General features: G+C 44.8%; 1 protein-coding gene across 5 annotated transcripts in view; it reads right to left on the bottom strand.

The window, feature by feature from the left end:
• Positions 1–23125, bottom strand: part of FARP2 (FERM, ARH/RhoGEF and pleckstrin domain protein 2) — a 100684-nt gene that overhangs the window by 21367 nt on the left and 56192 nt on the right. For all 5 annotated transcript variants that reach the window (XM_059703869.1, XM_059703868.1, XM_059703870.1 and 2 more), the window contains 5 exons: positions 16315–16410; positions 13899–14062; positions 13165–13233; positions 12637–12694; positions 11650–11902 (listed from right to left, as the gene is read on the bottom strand). In XM_059703869.1, the coding sequence (XP_059559852.1) occupies positions 11650–11902; positions 12637–12694; positions 13165–13233; positions 13899–14062; positions 16315–16410 (640 nt within the window). The remainder of the gene's footprint in view (positions 1–11649; positions 11903–12636; positions 12695–13164; positions 13234–13898; positions 14063–16314; positions 16411–23125) is intronic.

The raw sequence follows: 23125 nt of genomic DNA, 5'->3' as shown, positions 1-23125 counted from the left end.
TTCCGGTCGAGGGCATGTACCTGGGTTGCGGGCACGTCCCCGGTAGGGGATGTGCAGGAGGCAGCTGATCGATGTTTCTCTCTCATCGATGTTTCTAACTCTCTATCTCTCTCCCTTCCTCTCTGTAAAAAATCAATAAAATATATTAAAAAAAAGAAAAGAAATTAACAACCAGTTTATTAGAATTTGCTTTTATTATATTTAAAATATGCTAAGCCACCTTAAAATAACAAAATTCCTATACCCATCCTCCCACACCAGGCCGGGTGCACTCTGTAAGTTCTGGAGGGCCCAAACCCGAATGGAGGGCACAGTTACTTTTCACATGGAGAAGAGGCATGTGTCCAAAGATGAGCTACTTAGGATTTGCACTCCAAAACCCTTTTGTCCCTAATAAGCCCAAAATTGCATTATGAGATACCTTTACACATTGAAATTTTAGAAAAAAGTCTAGAAGTGACTAATAACTGATCTATTTATTCTTCACAATTGTATTGTTCAAAGTGTGAGAGCCAAGATGCTTTATGCTCATTGGCTGTGAAAGGAAGTACAAGGTCATTGTTTACCCTCCCGTCTACCAGCACTGCACACAGCACCTCCCTTGGAGATGGGCAGTCCCATAGCAAATTACTAGTTGGCAATTCACCAAAAAGTTGCTGCAAAACTTGACTTTATTTTTCAATAGCAGGAGAAAGTTGAGGAGATGGGGTGACCAGTTCTCTGCTATGTTGGCCAGTGCGGGCTAGTAAAGCTGTCAGATTAGAGAATGCAGCCCAGTAAACAGCCCCTCTGTGAAGAACTCATAAAAGAGAGGGACCCCTTTTCAGATGGACTGCTCATTTGGAAGGTTAAAAGTCATTTGATGTTAGCATTGTAGATACTTATTATTTCACAAAAATTGTCAACTCACAATTTAGTGAACAGATTAAAAAGTACCACAAACTGCCATTAAACACTTGTCTTTATTAAATCTGTCAGCTACAGCACAATGTTGTAAGTCATACCACCTCCTTCCAATTATGTAAACACAGATCCTACAAGATAAAGTCAACAAATCTGTGGGGAGATATTTTTTCAAGCAAATGACCCATCTACACCCAGTTTGTCTGAGTGTACATCGTGTACCCATGCCCTACCTACGTGGCCAATCTTTCTACTGTGTGTATCGCTGACACACACTCCACACCAAGAAACAAGCGTGGACCGCGGCTCGGCAGGTGTCTCTCCAGAAGTGATGCTGGGGTAGCCCCAGCCTGCTGGGATGATGTGAGGGGTGTATGAGTGCTCCCTTGCCTCTGAATATCCTGCCCGTGTTCACAATGCACATTAGAGCACCTGGATAAAAGGCAGATGCCTTCAGAATTTTAGGTATCACAGAATATGCTTACCCTTAACTGACATGGTGAAGAATTAACCTGAAATTTTTGTAAAAACAGACCCCGGTGTCCAAGGTCCTCTACTGAACAACAGGCAGGAAGAGTTGATGTTGTTCTGCGTTACAAGAGTCCCTATGACAAACATCCACTTAGACACAGAGCGAGCTTCCAGACCACTATGGTATCAAGGAATGGTAGACAAAGAATTTTTGGAAATTCTTCAATTTTCAAAATCTGGTTACTTGAAAGTAACAGACACAAGCAGTAGTTGTTTCACTGAGCTTCGAGTTTCTGCTGGAGCAGGTCAGATTGTCTAGTTGTGTTCACAGAGGCTCCGTTCTCAAGCTGCAAGTTACAAAAGCTTAAATTTAAAACTGTTTCAAGTTCAGCAGTGAGTACCTCTGGCAGTTAGTTTTCTTTGCTTTGTGGCATTCGTTATTTCCAAAAATTTCTAAGTATTTATCTTACAACTTTTGAAATGTCATTTTAAAAAGCACAGTATTACACATTGTGCTTAACTTCATTTTCTTCATCTAACTAGGTGATGAAAGACAAATATCACATTTGTCTTTCAAATGTGATATTTGTCATTACTTTTATCACATTACTTTTGTTAACATTACTTTTGTTTCATACCTTTAAATCCTCTTCATCAAATCTCTGTAATAAATAATCTTGAACATTTTTTGCCTAATAGTGGAGAAAGAACCAGCTCCAGTTTGGAAGACTCAAGGTTAAGTTTGAAGGTTAATGTGACAGTAGGAGGCATAAGATCTAGAAATTCCTTCTGTAGCTTGAACAATGGCTCAGTAGTCCCATGAGAGTAGGGAAGGCTGACTTGTCCCAAGAACCCAGGTGAATGTGAGCTTGCTGCTGAGTTAGCAGAAAACTCTCTGGCTCCATTTTTGGACTAGAATGTCATGAGTCACTTTACACAAAATTTGGCTTAAAAAAATAAGTGGGCAGTAGAAAAAATGGCCCAATTATCAGTTCATCTTATACCGTGTTCTCGCAAAGGTCACCTCCCTGCTCTGCTGTATCTACAAAACAGCAGGTGAGAACCTGACATGTGGTATGCCCTCTCCATGGGGCCGTGAAGCCTACACAAGGAAGCCTGGAGTGGGTGCCTGGCCCACGACCCACGTGGTGACCTGAAGTTCAGAGGGTGACTGACATCAACACGTGCAATGCTCCAAGAAGCATGTTTTAGTTTTCTCTTTTGTTTGTTCTAAATAATCAAGGCTCTTTCCTTGTTAAGAAAAACAGGCGCATTAACCGATAACATAGTGACACTTAGGGTCATGTGTCTGGCTTGGTGCCTGCTGGGCGCGGGTCTCCACTGTGTGTGCACACATATGGGTGTCTCAGGGAGCTCTGTGTCTTTGTTCTAATAAACGACACCTTTTGTCTCAAAACTGTGACTACAGATCCTCTAAACTATTGGATCAATGACAGCAAGGTCCCTAAAGCAAATTATTCAATAAATGAAAAAGTCTGTAGGTGACTTTCATTAGAAAAGAAATGTAATCTGAAATAACATACTTCAAATATAAAGGCCATACAGTAGTACTCTCCTAACAGGGCAACCTACAGAGCCAATAGAGAAATGCTTTTGAGCAGTTTCTTAAAATCTGGATTTGTCACAGAGGTGTCTCTCTGAGGATCCACTCGCTTCCATCACCACTTCATCCTCAAACTGGGGCACTGGGCAGTGGTGGCCTCGGTCAGGGAGCAGGGCCGGCCTGACGTGGGAGGGAACTGACACTCACTTGGTGACTCACCACCCTCTTCTCTCAGTGGGGAGTGAACTGCCCACTCAGGGTCTTGGGGAGTTTGTGCAGAGAGGGTCTTTTCTAGAAGGCCACTAGCATGTGCCAGGCACCTTAAAAGCCAGGGAGGAGACCACACCCTCACTCCCGTGCAGCACAGAACAGCCCAGAGGGAGAAATGCTGCTGCCCAGGAGGCGGGGGGTAGGATATCACCAATCCCATGACCCAAGTGTGGCAGGAGCGCAGGGACAGCTCTGGGGAGGCAGCAGAAAGCATGTTAGCCAAGTGGGAAACAAGTTCAGAGCTGGATTAAAGACTGTCCAGAATCTGAGCTGAGGCTACACCATGGGCCAGGGATTTTATAGGGTGGGTTCTAGCCAACTGGGTGGGAAAGGCAATAGTGTTCTCTTTTTCAGAATTAAGAAGCCAACAGCACGTGTTCTGTGCACAGGACCAGCCCAGGGACTACATGGTTCACCCCAAGGCTGTAAACAGTGCTGCCCTCAGCCAGAGCCTCAAGCTTAGAGCAGGCGACTGCCATCCACTTGTGCACCCGACCACACGGCGGGGCTGGCCAACAGAAAGCACTGAAAAAGACTAAGGCTGAGAAAAGCAAGCCCTCTCCTTGCTCCCAATGGCCTTCTGGGGACGTTGTCCACATGTGAAACAGACAATGCCTGTTTGCTGCTCAGAAGCCTATGAAGTGAAGAGCCGTTTCAGGGATTCATTTAACATGAGAAATAATTTTTAATTATGTAAGTCAAAACTATAACCAAGTAGAGGGAAAGAAAGCTAAAAAGCCCATTTAAAAATTCATAGTAAATATGTCCTTATTTTATTGAATAAACAATTAAAAAATTCTGAATTAGTACAATCTGCATATTTATAAATGGCAATTTCAATGGAAAACAAGCTTTATAAGTACCACAAACCAGGCAACATAATGTTTCTTTAAAGAATGAACAAGTTCAAATGCATAATGAAACGCCAGTTCCTTCTCTCTCCATTTTCTAGGGGAATGTAGATGCTTTCATGCAAAAACAAAACAAAACAACAAAAAAAACAGCACCTGGGGACACTTAAGGCACAGCTACTGTGTGACAAGAGGGGCCAACAGTGGCCACCACAGCGAGCTGTGACAAGCTCTGTACCTTCAGGACAAGGGCCAAGCAAAATCCCAGCAAAGTAAGACTCCATGGCTTTGGGAACAGATACTAAAATCCTCAATTTTAAGTGCCTGAGAAAACACTAACATTTCGTCTATGAAGTAATTGATCTAGTAACAATTTAAGTTCCACAAACGAGGAGGGAATAACCGTACCGTGAAGACAAAGGACTTGGCATCACATGTCACCTACATATAACACGTAGGGGAACGGTTCATTGTGCTTGACAGCACAAGGTCGTTGCCGCGGCACGGGACATTTCCAGTCACCGCTGGGCAGCAGGAGCCGAGAGCCTGCACTGGGAGCAGAATGTTCCTGCACACCAAAGCCATTCAAAAGGCCTTTGCAAGATGACAATGACGGGCGTGACATAACCAACAAGCTTAAACATCTTTCCTATTAAACTTCTTTGGTGTGCTATTTTTACTGCCCATCTCTCTGTCATTACTATTTTTTAAATGTGTGTTCAGTGGAAAAGGGAACCCTAAGCTGATTCTGTACTTAGAGAAAAAAAGGTGCCCATAAATACCTAATGGTTAGAGGTGCTCCCATTGCACACCATACTGTCCCATGCATCACTCTTCCTAACATGGAGCTATACTGTTAGATTTTAACATTCACAGATTGGTAGAATACCTGGTTTTGGAAGCTTAAATACAAAAATAGATTTGGTAACTAATAAAAATAAATATTCTACCTGGATTAGAGGTGGACTCCGCAGGGACAACAGGCACAGCCTGCTGGGGACCTGGCAGTGTGGGGACGGCGCAGGCCTGTGGTCAGCTGGCCATACCAGCACACATGCCCTCCTGTCAGGTGTAAGGCCTTGGGTCGAGTAAAGGATATCAACAGATGAAAAGGGAAAACAACAATTATCCTGTCATCCAGGTAAATGGATCCCAGGTGGCGTCATTGCATAACACAAAGGCCTCTCATGATCAATAGCCATCAGCAGGCATGGCCTTGTGGCCTTCACTCTGGGCTCTTCTGGATGTCTGAGTATTTGCTACAAACCACTTCTCACTAAGATCAAATACAACAAGGTCACTGCTTACATGACCTGCCATGAGTAGAAAGCCACATTGTGAGCAGGATATATGGTCCTTTCTAAAGAAGTCCCTCTGAGTCAGAGGGATGTTTACAAGCCCTCAAAAATGAGAGGAGGAGCTATGAGCAGTAACCAAAGAAAGCCACAAGTGATTTTAAAGTAAATCATTTCATTATAAAGGAAAAGCTGTAAACTCAAAAATATTATGAATACCCTGGAAAGTAAAATTTAATTTCTGCCAAAAAGTAAAATTTAATAATTTCTGCCAAAAAGCTAAACCTGGATCTGAAAATGACACCTTCACCAGCACTGTCCACAGAGCATCTGGGACCCTGGGCTCCTTCCTGTGCTGTGGGCCCCCAGGCCAGTGGGAGGGAGGGCAACGGTTGATGAGCTCCAGATCCAGGCCAAGGTGAGCGGCCCGAGGGGCGGGCCAGGCTGTGGGCATGAGGAAGGACCACTTCTTCCACAAGCCACTGGCACAGAAGAGGGGTCTTCTACTGTCAGGGGAGCTAACAGCTACCAGCCACATGTGGCAAGCACTACCATTCTTGTTTCTGTAAATTTCGAAAATTTTATAAACAAAGAGCTAAAAAATAATCTCTAGAAAATAAAGTTTCATTGAAGAAACCAAACCAAATCCTTTTATGGGAAGGCCTGGGCAGAGGTCTACATAACGTGTCTTTAGAATCTCCAGGACAAGAGCATGAACCACCACCTGCAGCCTGGCTGCACTCAGGAGTGGCCACCAGGCCGGATGTAGGGCTGACTCAAACCCACGTCTGACCTGCTACTCGGGCACTAGTGTGGGTGCCCTAAAGAAAAAAGGAGAGAAACATCCATCAGCTGCCTCCTGCATGCACACCGACCAGTGATTGAACCTATAACCCAGGTTGACATGTCTAAACAAGGGCCCTACCAGGAGCTCAAAGATGCGATGATCTTTCCCTGGTTAAGCTTCTAGAAAGGATAGGGAACTACTTAACAAATGGTTGAACCTACAGGATATGGGACCTTGGGTGAAGTTGACTAAGAAATAGACCAACCATGCCTTTACTGCTTACTCCAACATGTTGAATGCTGAGTTACAAAGAAGGGAACATTTGAGCTGATTTCCTTGGCTCAGATAGGTGACATAAGGGGGCACGTCTGATCTCTGCAACTCACTTAGTGACTTTAGGCTTAGCAAGAGGAGCTGGTGGCTGTCAGCTAAGCAAGGTGGGAGCCAATGGACACCTGCCTCCAGCTCGGATAAGGCTGTGTGACTGATGCCATTTGTAGATGGAACATCTGGAGCAAATGATACCCGCTGTGTAAAGGGCCTGCTATTCTCTAGAGCAGCGGTTCTCAACCTGTGGGTCGCGACCCCTTTGGGGGTTGAACGACCCTTTCACAGGGGTCGCCTAAGACCATTGGAAAACACATACATAATTACATATTGTTTTTGTGATTAATCACTATGCTTTAATTATGTTCAATTTGTAACAATGAAAATACATCCTGCATATCAGATATTTACATTACAATTCATAACAGTAGCAAAATTACAGTTATGAAGTAGCAACGAAAATAATTTTATGGTTGGGGTCACCACAACATGATGAACTGTATTAAAGGGTCGCGGCATTAGGAAGGTTGAGAACCACTGCTCTAGAGACTGCCAACTGGAGGAACCATTAGGAGACTCAAGTGTCAGTCTGATGCCTTCTATGGAGAGAGGCATTCTCAGCAGGACACCTATGCTGGATCGTTACAGCCCATCTAAGGCATGTGCTAGAAGGACAGAGTGCCTGTGTGCTGGCCTGTGGACCACAGTGGCAGGGAAGGCACACACAACCCTGGGCAGCCCAGAACCACCTGGATGATTCCCCAGCTCTCATGGAATTCCTACAGCTCACACAGGAGGAGGGTGCCGAGGGCTGGCCACGTAGAGATCTACCAGGAAAAGGTGTTAGATCTCCTGAACCCTGTCTCTGGAGACTGGTGATCTGAGAAGACTGTCGAGTAAACATACTTATTTCGGGGCTCATACTGAAGCTCATCACTAGTTTTGCTGATTTTGAACAGCACTTCCTGCCAGCACTCCTTCCATAGTCATGCTATGTTCCTGGTTAAGGTGGATCAGCGAGAATGCTTGGCCCCATTTCCTCAGTGGGAGGGGAAACTACCTGATAGAATTGGCTGGCTCAGAGGACAACCAGTGCAGAGGCAGCAAGGGCCTGAGGTTGAAGGAGAGCGGAACCATCTACTCCTCCCTCTTTGTCCTGGGCAAGATGGTGGATATGCTGAACCAGGGCCTCCCTCTTGTGCCTTATCAGGACAGCAAGCTCGCTCTCTTATGGCATCCTCATTGCCAACACTGGCCCTGAGAGATGCTTTTACCTAGACATAGTCTCTACACTCAACACTGCTGCCAGGTCCAAGGAGGTGATCAACCGACCTTTTACCAATGAGAGCCTACAGCTTCCTGTCTTGGCACCTGTTAAACTGTTTCAGAAAGAACTGGTAGGCCCTTCAGAGGCAAAGAGAGCTCAAAGCGCTGAGGAAGAAGAGATTGGGAATCCTGAGCCCCTGGTACCTTCAGCCTCTGTTTCCCAGAAATTCAGCCCCTACAGAAGCTAAGTAGCATGGACTGGCCATGCTGTAGCACCTCCTGAGCTTGGGCCATCTCTTGGGCTGCCAGCGGGTCCAGGAGACCCTGCTGCTGAGCACCCCAAAGTGAGAGCGAATGGTGATCATGGAGACAGTGGAGGAGAAGGACTTGGTAGCGCTAGCTGGTTTGGTTCAGTGGATAGAGTGTCAGCCTGTGAACGGAAGGCATTTGTTCGATTACGGTCAAGGGCACATGCCTGGGTTGTGGGCTCAATCCTCAGTAAGGGCATGCGAGAAGCAGCCGATAAATGGTTCTCTCTCATCATTGATGTTTCTATCTCTCTCTCCCTCTCCCTTCCTCTCTGAAATCAATAAAAATACATTAATTAAAAAAAAAGAGAGAGAAGGATTTGGCAATTGAAAGGCTTAATTAAGATGAAAAAAACCAAAACAAAACTGGAAGCCAAGGTGCGGGGCCCAGGAAACTGTGGACCCAAAAGAGAAAGAGAATTGCTCTCCCACAATGCTCTGACCCCTTTGCCCGCCACACGGTCACAGTGGCTAAGCCCCTCAAAAGGTTGTGGTGGTTCCCCTACAACAGATTCAGGAGCAGGCAGCATCCCCAAATGCCAACGTCCATATCATAAAGAAGAAAAGCCACAAGAGAAAGTTGCAGTGCCTGGATGCCAGAAAGAAAAGGCTGAGGACTCTGGGAGCGACAGATCAGCCTGGAACTACTAGCCCATGGGCACCAAAAAATACTGGATATCCCAGCCTGGGATCTGCACAGCCTGCAATGCATTGGCCAAAAGAAGGCCCAGCTCATCGTGGTCTGGAGGGGGCGCCACGGCCCCTTCAGACAGAGGGAGGACTTGGAATGCGTGAAGGTCATGTCAGGAAAACAGCTGGAGTCTCTCCTGAAGGTATTTTGGGTTTTCCTGGCCCCTCCTGACTGCCAGCTCTTCTTTCCCATTGGCCTTTTCCCCACCCTTTTCAGTCCTTGTATAACTACTCCTTGTATACAGTTTAACTCCGTTAAAAGAAGAAAAAAAGGGCAACTTGCAGCTAGTTGAAAGTATCACTGTGCAATAGCAGGTGAAGGACTGGGCAGCCCTCATAGGACTGAGGCCCAGGAAAAGCATTCTAGATGTATATGCTCATTGTCTTCACCACACAAGTCCAAACTTTGCTTTCTGAGTGACACAGAGGAAAAATGTCCTGAACAGGCTACTCTAAAGAGCAATTCTGACGATATCACCTTTCTCTTGAGAGTCCCACGGTCTCTTTTCAGAGGTTAGCCAGCTCCTCGGAAGGACCCTGTGCCCTGAGGTGGGTCTGGAGCGGGAGGGAATGGGCAGCAGACGCACACCCCAGACACCAGTCCAGAGACCTGGATGAGAGTTAGATTGCGGTGCAGGTTTAAGGCAGCTACAAAAACCAGGACATTTCTCAATACATTTAGCTAAAACCCCATCAGTATTAGACCAGCACTGATGAGAAGAGAATGAGTGAGCCTCACAAGAGGCCCAGGGCAGCTCTGAGTCCCTGAGAGCACGTGCTGTCACACAGCAAACCCACCCAGGCACAGAGTTACAGTCTCACACAGGAGTTGAGGCCGTAGGCTTGATGTCACCACAGGCCTTGGAAGAAAATAAACCTTTAAACATGTTATCGCTCTCCTAGGTAAGAGCAGGAAGGATAAACCACAAAACCCAAAGCCTAATCCGTGGACTTGACAAATTGAACAGTATGTGCCCAGGGCTAGAGTGCAGTCACCTGAGGTCCTGGCTGCACAGCAGGGGTTTCCTTCCGACAGCCACAGAAGACGTGTACAGTGTGGGCTGTGAGCATCTGCCCACCTTCCACAGTGGTGTAGATGGGGCACTGAAGGGGCCTGTATGGCCACCTCAACCTGCCTTTCCCACTGCCTGGGGACAAGCCCATGTCCACGATGGGGGCTATGAGAGACGGCTAGGGACTGTGTATTACACAGCCCTGGCCAACAAGAAACAACACTCGTAAGGAAAGCGGGAGCCCTCGATGTTCAGGATGTTCAGGGGGTCCTGGGATATTTATCTGTTTTAGCGAATAACCCACTCTGATAGTCCAAAGGAAACAGTTCTTGGATGAGAGCTTACACTACAACTCTCAAGCCAACCAGTGCGTCTGGTTCTGTTTTTCTTCAACCAAATACCTGTTATACCCCCAATTAAGCTAAACAGAAGGAAAGAGTTCAATTGCATTGTAAACCAATGCCTCTCCAAGTGAACTACCTAAACATAGCACTCTTTCTGGGTCTCAAGTCATTAATGGGACAATGCCTTTGGCACTGAGACACCAGGATTTGGCTCACTCAGGACTTTGTGCAGTAGCTGGACAAACCAGGCAAAGCTTCCATCCAATGACTTGTGGCAGCATGCCTCATCTTAAAAAGCAGCCTCAAAAGGCAGACTACACACATTCTACTAAAGATCAACATGAGTCAGACTGTGTGACGTTGAAGTGGACAGCATCAGCTTTCAGCTGAATCAAAAAATAGCAAGAAAAATATAGCTGCAAGACTAATTCACCAGCTCCCAGGGGGACTAACTGCAAACACTTATCTATTTTAAACTCGATGCATAGTTTTAAACATCACTCCAAGTGAAAGTTTTAATTCTGTGACATTCAAAACAGAATACTGGACCAGAGAATTAGGAGAAGAAAGAATCCCTAGCCATGGATACAAGCCAACAGTCTGAGCTCACTGCACGAGCAGGTGCAGGGCAGCCTGTGAAGGCTGGGAGTGGTCAACATGGGCTTTGATTTACCTGCTCTCCTGGACTCACATTCTTTAAATTATTCTGCAAATCGAAAATGACTCTCTCTCCACTGGTCTGTGCAAAAGAGTTGCCAAAGAAAAGGCTCACATCCAGGGGGGATTCGGCTTCAGAGCCCCAGGAGTCTGTGTCTGTGCTGCTAGAGTCCTCAGCCGTCGTGGGCGGGTAACTGAGCTGCTCTAACTGGTCGAGGATGTCAGAAAACTGAAAGGCTGAGCTGGCCTCAGAGCGCACAGAGCAGGCGGGGAAGTTGGCCATGGAGCTGGCCTCGGACTGGTTGGTGGAGCTGGGTGTGTGCACAGACAGGCCAAGCAGTGGGAGGTGGCTGAGGGAGCTGCTCTGGGAGGGGCTCAGCAGGCTCTGCATCAGGCTGGCCTGGGCCTTCACCTCCAACAGTTCCGACGTGTCTGAGGGGTGCACACTGCCAAAGCCACTCTCTCCCTCAAACTCAAAGCCATGCTCTACGCTTATGGGTGCTGCCTCAGTAGAGTACCTGTCTGGGCTGAACTGGGCAGAGCGTGGGTGACCACACAAAGGGGTCTGCAGGGCCAAACTGCCATATGGGCAAGAAAATGCCTCAGAGCCTCCGGCAAAGAAAGAGATGTCTGCTGGGTCGTCATCTATGAACTCCTCAGACACCTGCAGCTGGGTGTTTGTCAATGTGAAAACAGGGCTCCCCCCAATGCCCTGCCGACCACATGGGTGCTCCCCCATGGAGGGGAATGAGCTCGTGGTCAAGTCTCCCTTGCTGTGGTCATTTTTACCAGCAGCTCTGCACTCCCTGCTGCACCCCCCTGCACCCAGGGCTAAGGCACTGTGACTCTGCCCCCCAGGACTGCTGGGGCTGCAACTCCTCACAACATGACAAACCCCAACACCTTGACAAGGCTGGAGCGCAGGGGGCCCTGGGGGCTGGGCCTGTCTCAGGTCGGGTCCTTCCATGGCTTCGCAGGTCCTCTCTGCAGTCGGCCTCTTGGTGTGGGGAGCCTGGGGCTCCGTCAGGGAGATGATGCTGTCCTTGATATTGGGCCGGCCAGGAGGGGCAACTGGGGAGGTAGGGACTGAATAGAAGGAGGCATGTGTTGATGATGGGGACGCAGAAGTCCTCATGCCCTCAGTGAAGGAGATGCTCTGGGGATCAAAATTAAGAAAAGAAAAATAGGAACATAATTTTATAAATCACCATTAAAAAGTTGCAAAATTAACTGGGCCCAAATTAGTAAGTCCACACATTTCTATCACAACTTCCACAAAGGACAGTGGGGTCAGACTTTCCCTTTTACTAAAGACTTGTCATGCACCCAGGTGCCCAAAAGGACCAGGATCATCTGTGTACAATCCTTTATCCTGCCATTTTTCCTCTATGGAAGTAAATGTTCACAACACAGACAACTCCCATCCCTGAAAATAAAGACTGCCAAGAGTGACTGAAAAAATCGGCCTTGGAATCCTATCACTTGGAGATGACAGACAGATGATATGGTGAGGTTTGCTCCCCAGCCTTTTGTCTCCTTGTGTCTGACTGTCTTTTTTAATCAAATGAGAGTCATGGGCTTCTTTTCGATCTGCTAGTTTTATTTAGTGACATGTTTTGAATGTGTCCCTGGTCACACTATTTTTCTAAAACAAGACTTTTAATGGCTCCTGAGTGCATCCAAGGGACACAAGTAACACTGTGACACCTGTCTCCAAGAATGAAGCCTTCTCTTCACTTAGGACTCCTTTCTGCAGACAGAGTCCCAGGACTGGAATTGCTGTGTAAATGATACAACTAGTTTTAAGACTCTTGTTACAACATTGCCAGATTATTTCCCAAAAGAGTGCAGGGGATTGACATGGTGTCGGTTTTAACCAGAAGGACTCACCTGCTTTGGCAATTCTGTAGTTAGAGCGCGGCCCGACGTCCGCGTCCTGCTGTGTCTTCTGCAAACAAAGAACAAGCTGTGAGCCGCCCCCTCTGGATTCCTGCTTGACCGTGCTTTGCCCACAAGAAAGGGCTCACACAGAAATGTGGCTAAGACTCTGATTATATGCCAAAAGGCATCTAGCTAGAAATGGGCAGGAGAACAGAAAACAAGAACAGGAAATAAAAAACAGATGTCTCGGAGAGGTAAAACTGTCCTCCCACACTGAAGGAACAAGGTGAATGTTCGGATTCAAAGTTTATTATACTATGTAAAAACATATATAAGCTAAGCTATGCAGACTAGAAACTAAAAGTAATATCTGTATCTGTATACAATAACTGTACATAGATATTACAAATAAACAACTCAAGTTTCAAAATACATGTTTATGTATTTGAAATGACTTTTATTCAAATAAAGGTTAAAATACTTTAAATATTAATTTTAAAAGCATACACTTTACATCCTCAAGACCACAGAGCTTACCTTTCATAGGAAGTTCTCGTCATCACACCGTCTTTGACATAATCTACTAGTTGTTTCTGAGTTCTTCCACTGTGAACAAAGGTTCAAACATTAAAGAAAAGAATCAATGATAATTTGCAGCATTAATTTTTCACAAAGGCAAGATGTGCCCATCCTTCCTCATAAATCTATATACACATTTTAAAGTTGTGCTGTGTAATAAGCATCAGCAATTTTCTAAACAAAGTTTTTATTACATCTACTTTTTCCACTATTTTATTTCATACTAGAGGCCCGGTGCATGATATTTGTGCACTGGGGAGGGAGAGAGGAAAGTCCCTTAGCCTGGCCTGCGGCCTCTCGCAATCTGGGACCCCTTGGGGGATGTCTGCCTGCCATGGAGGTGAGAGAGCTGTGAGCCCAGTGGCAGCGGGAGCCTCTCCCGCCTCTGAGGCAGCGCTAAGGAGCAGCGAGCCTGGCTTCTGGTTGAGCAGCACTCCCCCTTGGGAGTGCACTGACCACCATGGGGCAGCTCCTGCATTGAGCATCTGCCCCCTGGTGGTCAGTGCACATCACAGCGACTGGTTATTCCTCTGTTCGGTCAATTTGCATATTAGCCTTTTATTACACAGGAGGATACTTTCTCCAGTGTGACAGTAGCTGCCTTCTGTATGTAATTCTCTGAAACATCTTACAACATTTTCCTGAACTAGGGATATTTCTGTTCTCAGCTCTACAAAGCAGCTTAGTCCCACCTGTATCTGAAGGAGGAGCCCCTGCTGAAGAGGACGGCCTTAGCCTTTGGCTTTGGTTGATCAAAGAGTCTAAAGAAGGTGTGATACTCCACACAGATCTTCCAGAAGTTCTTACATTCATCTCTGCTACCCAACAAGAACTCCAGTGTGTCCTGGTAAGGTCCCTAGAAACAAGTACAAAGGTTCAAGTAACTAATTCAACTATGAAATTTAGGGAGCATTTCAGATAACAGGCTATTTCGAAGTTAAAAATTAGGAAAATGTTTTCCTGAAAATTGTAAAGATTCCTGGTTCCCTTTACATTTAAGAGAAGGAAAACTCTACACACACACACACACACACACACACACACACACACTCACTGTTTAACTATCAGAACATGTAGCCACCCATTGTCACCCCACTGTGAACATCCTGGAGTGAGTCCTTGTCAGATTTCCGAGAGGGATGAGGGCACCTCCTGTGACGGTAGACATGCTTGTCTGTTATGACTGAACCATTTTCAGTGGGGCCCTGGGGATGATGTCCAGGCTCACAAACATCACCATGAAGAAATACTGCATTACCTCTCAGGGTTATTCCTGGAAATGTTATACTGAGCTCACAGAGAACGCAGTTTTAACCTTTGGATATATATTATTAAACTACATTCCAGAAAAACTCTAATACTTTGATTCCTAGTTACTATTAGGCAAGCATGTCAAACTTGCGGCCCTAGGTTCGCATGCAGCCTGTGACAAATATTTTCGCAGCCCAGCCAATATAAAGGTATGTAAGAAGCGTTTTAATAAAAATTGCGTAACTTAATTTTTACAATATCCTATTATACATAATTATTAATAACAAACTACAACATTTACTAATGACTGATTACTATAATCGTGTTGTATTCACTTCCCTTACATGCAGGCGCACCATTTCTCTCCACTAATACTAGCAGTGAATATTTTAGCAGCCAATTGCCACATCATTAATCTTGTACTGACTTGCTTGGTGTGTGCAACAGGAAATATTTCGCTCTCGGAGAACAAGAAAAATACGTTTATTTGCATTACGCTTATTAATTTGTGCAGTTATTCAGTGTCTGGTAAGTTAATGTTCAAGAAAAAATATTAATTTTTATTAAAATGTTCTATTATTTTATGTTAACGATTACTCATTTATTTCAGTCCTTTGTATTCAGCTGTCTCTACTGAAATAAACTACGTTTCTATGAAAATTGAAGCTTTTGTTTTTTTGCAGCCCACATAAACTTAAACCTTGTTTACTTGGCCCGTGTTAGCCTTTGGGATTGACATGCTTGCTCTTAGGAATCTAAGTGCTTGGGGACGAAAAAGGCAACTTTACCAAGTGCAGCAACAGACATGGTTCTGAACTTTGAATATTCTGCTATTCTAATTAATAGTTGCTGTGCTATCTTGAGCCATAATTCTCTTCTTTCTCTGTCTTTTCAGAGTAACTTCTGGAAACATTTTTTTAACTTACAGAGAAAACAAGCAGTCTTTTGCTTGTGTTTTGTCTGTTTTTGGCATTCCTTGTGTTTCCTTTCAACTAAGGAAGAGAGATCTGAATAATAAACAATTAGGAACCCTCTCACAGACAGCCTGTGGCTTGACCTTGACAAAAGCCCTTGATAATGAAGTGCCTGTGAATTCTCAGGGCAGCCCCTCATCTGGACCAGCCCAGGTCTGAATCCCCACCACCAAAGCTGTGTAAACCCTCCCGGCCTCTTAAGCTTCCACCCAGCAGGTGGCTCAGCTAATCTTTCATCCCTAACTTCCTTTGTACATTGTAAATGTAACAATTTGAACTTATTTGAATAGTCTGAAGTACTGGATTTTTGCCAACTATCAGATTGATATACACTTTTTCCCATTTCTACCCCTTTCTGTAAATTCATAGGCAATTATTACTTTACTAATTAATAATCTCAATAGAAAGGAATATTTATTTTCTGAAAATCAAGCTCCTTCATTTAAAGGTATTAAAAGGGTTGATTTCTGAGCCACAGAAATCATCAGAACGTGGGGAATGCCCCTCAGTTAACTCTGGACATTACTCAGATTTGCTGTAGGGCTCCCATCATAGCTCATATTTTGTATCTCAACTCCTGTTACTTTGAGCACAAAAGGCTGTAACATCCAGTATTCTCAGCAGCCCCGGGGCTTGTCAGACAGGCACATTCTCAGGGCCACCCAGCCCTGCAGAACCTCCGCCCCCTCCGCCCCTCAAGTTGCACTTTCACCAGAGAACTACTGGGCAGACTATGGGGAGCCCCGCCAGACTCCAACCCGAACCCTGTCCTTAAATTCCGTGTGCATTACGCTGAAATGACTTACAAAACAACTAATTACTTGCTATTCTAACAGAATACATTCTCTTACAATTTACCAACTGCTCAAAATATAATACTTACATGGACCTCTGGGTGGAGTTTGATAAGGAATCTTTTCCTCTTGAAGCTGAGTTTCCGGACCCGGGACCAGTTGAAGGTGTTGATTTTGGTGGTGCACTGAAACCCAAGAGCAGACACTTAGTAATATGGACACAGACTCAGGAGCTAGAGAATGTGTAAAAGACATCCTTGCCAGATGCATAGCAACGCACATGGTCTTTTACAATCCCATTGGGAATGACTGAATTAAAATGTCAATACTACCGACTAATTTATGTTTTAGAAAAACAACTTGATTTCTTGGGTAAGGCTTTACATAACAAGTTCTTTTTTATTACTGTTAATATTAAGCATTTTAAAAAATATATTTTTATTGATTTCAGAGAGGAAGGGAGAGGGAGAGAGATAGAAATCTGAATGATGGGAGAGAGTCATTGATTGGCTGCCTCCTGCACACCCCCTATTGGGGATCGAGCCTTCAACCCGGGCATGTGTCCTGACTGGGAATTGAACTGTGACCTCCTGGTTCATAGGTCAATGCTCAACCACTGAGCCACACTGGCTGGGCAATATTAAGCATTTTCGAAGCTCACCCCTACAAGAAGGCTTGACAGTTGGGAAAGGGGAAGGGGCAACAGTGGAGGTTGGGCAGGGCTGCTTTTTCACAGCCACGCTTCTCAGAAGGAAAGGGAGGCCAGAGTGGGTCCTGGGTACTGAACTGAAACTAATGACATGAACTCTTAACACTCCGCTCACCTAGTGCATGGATCTGGGTTTCTAACTACTCTCTACTAAGAAGAGCAGGGTTCTATGGTCTTCCAGGGTAAAGCAGGCAAAGTAGAAAACGAACCTGGAATAGTTTGTTGTGTAAGAAAGTGAACAAGTGCTCAAAAAATGATGGGGACATGTCACAAGGACACAGGAACCAACTCTAAGGGCCAAATGAAGGGACAATTTAAAAATCAAAATAATGATAAAAACAGAGTGTCAAATATCAGATTATAACCCAGGTTATTACAATTTGAACTTAATACAATTATAATATAAATCCATAAATCCACAGTAACATAAAGAAACTAAATAAATGTGGAGAAAACCCTTCTAGGAGCACAAAAAAGGGAATTTACAGAGTTGTCATTCAGCAACCATCACAGTAATCCAACTAGGAGGTAGTGAATGAGGTCTCAAAGTATCTTTCCACAAAATATTTATTAATTACAAAGGATGAACAGTAACTTTCAGTAGAGAAGCCTGGGGACACCATCTGACCAAGTGATCAATGTTGATACCACCATCAATGGGAGAGGTGGGCTATATCACAGACTGTACCAGGTATATCCTTATGTCTGTGATTTCCTGCCCAAGAAGATGAGCCTCGGGCTAATCACTAGCAAGTACTGGACAAGCTCATATTATGGTCATTCTACAGCCTATAATGACCAGCCTATAATCTTCCAAAACCTCAAGGTCAAGAGGAAGTTCGTGACTGAAGAGACTAGACACAGTGGTTCTCAACCTTCTGGCCCTTTAAATACAGTTCCTCATGTTATGATCCAACCATAAAATTATTTTCATTGCTACTTCATAACTGTAATGTTGCTACTGTTATGAATTGTAATGTAAATATCTGATATGCAGGATGGTCTTAGGCGACCGCTATGAAAGGGTCATTCGACTGCCAAAGGGGTCGCGACTCACAGGTTTAGAACCGCTGGACTAGAGAGACATAATGACTGAACAGTGTTGGATCTTAGATGGGATCTTTTGCAACAAACAAGATTGGGGCAATTGGTGAAATCTGGATGGGTGAGGGTCGGGTTGGATGAAGGAGGTCTTGTATTGCATTTGTAACTTTTCTGTAAGCTTGAAATTATTTCAACATAAAAAATCTAAATGTATTAATACTTTTCTGGCATTTTCTACTCTTGATCATCATGACCATTTACTCTTTACTGCAAACTTGAGGTGGGGGACAGCAAGATAAAGAATGTTTTCCCTTCAGAGAGACTAAAAAAAATCTCTGCCATAAAAGGGAGGCGGCCCTGATATGTGGTACAATGTGGTCTGACTGTGAGAACAAGGAGAGAGGCCAGGCAAGGCCAAACACTGAATGATCCCATTTCTGTGAACTGTCCAGAAGGAAATGCAGACAGAAAGCAGATTAGAGGTGGTCAGGGCTGTGAGGGGCTGCTGCCAATGACTGCGTGTGGGTGATTAAATGTTCTGGAATTAGGTAGTGGGGATGGTTGCATAATAATGTGCAATTGTTTACACCAAAAGAACTGAATGTACACTTAAAGTGGTGAATTTTATGGCATGTGAATTATATCACAATGAAAAAGATTCCTGATTTATGAGATGCCCTCAAAGCCAAGACATACATGTCTGAGTCCAAATGAGACCGGAAGCTTCCTAGGCCCCCAACTATGGCCCAAACGCTAAATTACTCTAATTTCTACTCAAGATAAAATATTGGAGGATTTTCAAAGATGTTAAAAAAAAAAAAAGAAAAGAAAAAAGAAAAAATACCCATCACAGCCAACAAAACAACTCAAACACAAAACAGCAACAACATAGAAGAATTGTTTCCAGCTGCTTGCTTGCCTTTCCGGTTCCCTCTTGCTCGAATTAAAAAGCTGCAGAGGCACTTTCAGTCTGGAAGTTCCTGCCTCAGGTTCTGAGTGTTTTCCCTGGTAATGCCACGACTTCCTCTGCCTCTAGGATTCCTGGGTGCTGGACCTGGATTTCTGCTGGAATCTCCTTCACCTCTCCCATCGGTCATCCTTTAGCTTTTATTCTGCTTTGTGGAGATTCCCTCAACTTTGTTTTTCCAACTGTCTGGCTCTGCTAATGCTGTCACTTCTGCTCTCACATGTGGAAATCTGCAGGCCACCTGTCCTCCCTGTGCCTGCATCCCACTCCTGTTTCAGAGATATAAGGTTTTCTCTGACTCCTGTGAGGCTTTCTGGAAAATGTAATACTGTCAGTACATTAACAAGGTTCAAATCCCAAAGGTACTGAAAGTGAGTCCATGGTGAAGTCTGCCTCTAACCCTTCCCCAAAGCCTGCCAGCTGCCACATCTTGCTAGAGGCGACCAGCGCCACCTGCTTATTCTGTGTGGAATAAATAGTGTGTGTGAGTAATTTCCTTTTCCCCACAAGCAACCTGCACACAGTTTTGAGTCTTTTCTCCATGTAACGATCCATCTTGAAGTCTGTCTCCTGAGTCAGGACAGAGAGCTTCCGCATCTTTGTACAGCTGCTCACATTCCAATACTTCACTAATGCAAACAAGGCCAGAACAAAAAATTACAAGGTGGGAGTTTTACATGTGTGATAAAGAAGTGATCTGGGCCCTGACCGGTTTGGCTCAGTGGATAGAGCATCAGCCTGTGGACTGAAGGGTCCCAGGTTCGATTCCGGTCAAGGGCATGTACCTTGGTTGCGGGCACATCCCCAGTAGGGGGTGTGCAGGAGGCAGCTGATTGATGTTTCTCTCTCATCAAAGTTTCTAACTCTCTATCCTTCTCCCTTCCTGTCTGTAAAAAATCAATAAAATATATTTAAAAAAAAAAAAAAAGAAGTGATCTGGGTCCTCACGAGCTGACACAATGTGGAGCCTTCTGTTTTGCTGATATGACAGGTGATATGCAGCCGTGTCCTGTGAGGACGGTGCAGGGTTGTTTTTTTTCTTTCTTCCATCACTGGCACTTCTTCTGTTTCTTCTGAGTTTCTTTGTCCCAACAATTTGGTTCTGGTTCTTCAAGAGAGAGGTCACGTGGGTTATCGTCCCTGTGCCTCCTGCACAGCCCCTAATAGGGATGGAGTCCACAACTCGGGCATGTGTCCTGATTAGACTCAGCTGGTGACCTCTTGGTGCATGGGATGATGATCAACCCACTGAGCACACTAGCTGGGCAATACCGCATGTGTGTGTGTATATACATATAATTATTTTTTAAAAAAATATTTTTATTTATTTCTGAGAGGATGGGAGAGGGAGAAATAAAAACAGCAATGATGAGAGCAAATACTTGATCAGCTGCCTCCTGTACACCCCACACTGGGGATCGAGCCCACAACCCAGGTATGTGCCCTGATCGGGAATCGAACAGTGACCTCCTGGTTCATAGGAGGCAGTGGTTCAATCAACCACTGAGCCATGCTGGCCAGGCAATACCGCATGTTTATGTGATACTGTTGTTCCACTGATTGTGTCTGGAATATAATTAATAGTATTTCCACACATGGTTTTGTTATAAATTCTGTATTGCCAGTTAGGGATATAAATATACATTTTTCCTATATAAAATACATAAATAAAAATTAAGAGGGACTACAAGCCTGGCAACTAAATGCTCTGTCTGGTCTTAGACTAGATCCTGTCCCAGAGGAAATGAAGTTCTGAGCACACACCTGGCCAGTTGACGAGCCTGGGAAATAAATGGTGTATTAAGATGTGTTTGAGCCCTAACCGGTTTGGCTCAGTGGATAGAGCGTCGGCCTGCGGACTGAAAGGTCCTAAGTTTGATTCCAGTCAAGGGCATGTACCTTGGTTGCGGGCACATACCCAGTAGGGAGTGTGCAGGAGGCAGCTGATGGATGTTTCTCTCTCATTGATGTTTCTAACTCTCTATCCCTCTCCCTTCCTCTCTGTAAAAAATTAAAAAAAAAAAAGATGTGTTTGAGGCCTCCGTGGTAACTGCATTGTGATTATGTAAGGGAAAATTCTAGTAGGAAATACACACTACAGTTCTTAGGGGTAAAGGTCCATGATAAATATCAAATGCTTCAGAAATAATTGTCTGTGTGCAGGTGTGCACGGGAGTGTGTGCACGTTTGTAAGGAGGAAGGAACATGCCTGTAATGGCTGGATCTGGGTAAAGGATACATGGGATCCAAGCTACTCTCATTCTTACAGGTTTTCTGACAGTTTGAAAGTCTTTATAAGAGGAGGCTCTAAAATGTGGGCGCAGGCCACATTTTTGGAGTATCCCAGGGTCAAAACCTGTGGGAGTCCTGCAAGGCTGGTCAGACTTTCTGGAGAGCAGAGTGTCCTTCCTCCAAGACAGCAGCCCGATGCACTTACATCACAGGCTCCCCCACCTATGCGACTTGGTATCTCTACCTCTGAGCTGCACCTGGAGAGAAACAGGCTGCTCTGCCTCGGATCTGAAGCTGTAAGTCTCCTCGCAGACGATGAACGGATGAAACCAAGTTTCCGTTTCCAGCTCCAGGCTTCCCCTGACTGTCAAGGAGTGCCCTTGTCCACTACTGGACACAGTGGTCTGTTCACAGCTTTCCCTCTGCAGGCCATCGGATTCCAGTCTTTTCCAACCATCTAACCATTTCCCAACTTCCAAAATTTTGCTGTTATACCTCATCTTCTGGATTCCCTTGTTCTCACTGATTTAAACTTAAAAAGAAAAAAAATTCCTTTACTCTCATTCTGTGGGGTTTGAGAGAACAGAAGTAAATTCAATCTAGAAGTCTCTGCTTCCTGCTTTTACAACTTCCTCTGGTTATAAATGGTGAAAAGTGACAACAGCTGGATTTGGATGGGCATGCGATTAGAATCTGTGTGGTGTAGGAACGACAAGAGTGAGTAGGTTTGGCAAAAGGAATCCAAAGAGGACCACACCAAGACACATCATCATTAAAATGCCAAGAGCAAAAGATAAAGAGAGAATCTTAAAAACAGCAAGAGAAAGAAACTCAGTTACCTACAAGGGAATACCCATACGACTGTCAGCTGATTTCTCAACAGAAACTTTGCAGGCCAGAAGGGAGTGGCAAGAAATATTCAAAGTGATGAATACCAAGAACCTACAACCAAGATTACTTTATCCAGCAAAGCTATCATTCAGAACTGAAGGTCAGATAAAGAGCTTCACAGATAAGGAAAAGCTAAAGGAGTTCATCACCACCAAACCAGGATTATATGAAATGCTGAAAGGTATCCTTTAAGAAGAGGAAGAGGAAGAAAAAGGTAAAGATACAAATTATGAACAACAAATATGCATCTATCAACAAGTGAATCTAAGAATCAAGTGAATAAATAATCTGATGAACAGAATGAACTGTTGATTATAATAGAATCAGGGACATAGAAAGGGAATGGACTGACTATTCTTGGGGGGGAAAGGGGTGTGGGAGATGTGGGAAGAGACTGGACAAAAATCGTGCACCTATGGATGAGGACAGTGGATGGGGAGTGAGGGCGGAGGGTGGGGCGGAAACTGGGAGGAGGGGAGTTATGGGGGGGAAAAAAGGAACAAATGTAATAATCTGAACAATAAAGATTTAATAAAAAAAAAATAAAAAAAATAAAAAGGGGTGGTAGTGGGGAAAAAAAAAAAAAAAAGAGTGAGTAGGTTTGGGACCTGGAACCGCCTACTCAAAGGGGTGTGGCAGCTAAAGTCTCTACCTCGAATTTTATTGTTCCTGTCACACCTAGTGCATAATACAATTAACATTCTAAATTCAAAATTAATTTTTTTTCTTTGGACAAAACACTGAAATTTAATGGCTAGGTAAAGAAAAAGAAAGCAAGGCTGAGCAAGGAGCCTGAACAAACCAGCCACTGCAGGTGATCACAGGCTGAAAGGCCTACAGAGGAAAGAGCTGCCAGTCAGGTTCCAGAAACGAGTGCCAACTGCCATCATGTGCCCTAGGAGTCACTGTGCTCAACCAGAGGTGCACAGCTGTGCAAGGCCCAGTGACCAGAGAGCTGATAGGGGGTCAGAACCGATGGGGGGCAGGACTGGGGACCCACCCAGTGTCGGACACTCGAAGGCCTGAGTATACAGTTGTCAGACCCATGACACCACCA

Source organism: Myotis daubentonii, chromosome 7 (genome assembly GCF_963259705.1).
Source record: "Myotis daubentonii chromosome 7, mMyoDau2.1, whole genome shotgun sequence".
In the NCBI taxonomy this organism is placed as follows: Eukaryota; Metazoa; Chordata; class Mammalia; order Chiroptera; family Vespertilionidae; genus Myotis; species Myotis daubentonii.
This window is presented reverse-complemented; position numbering and strand designations above follow the sequence as displayed.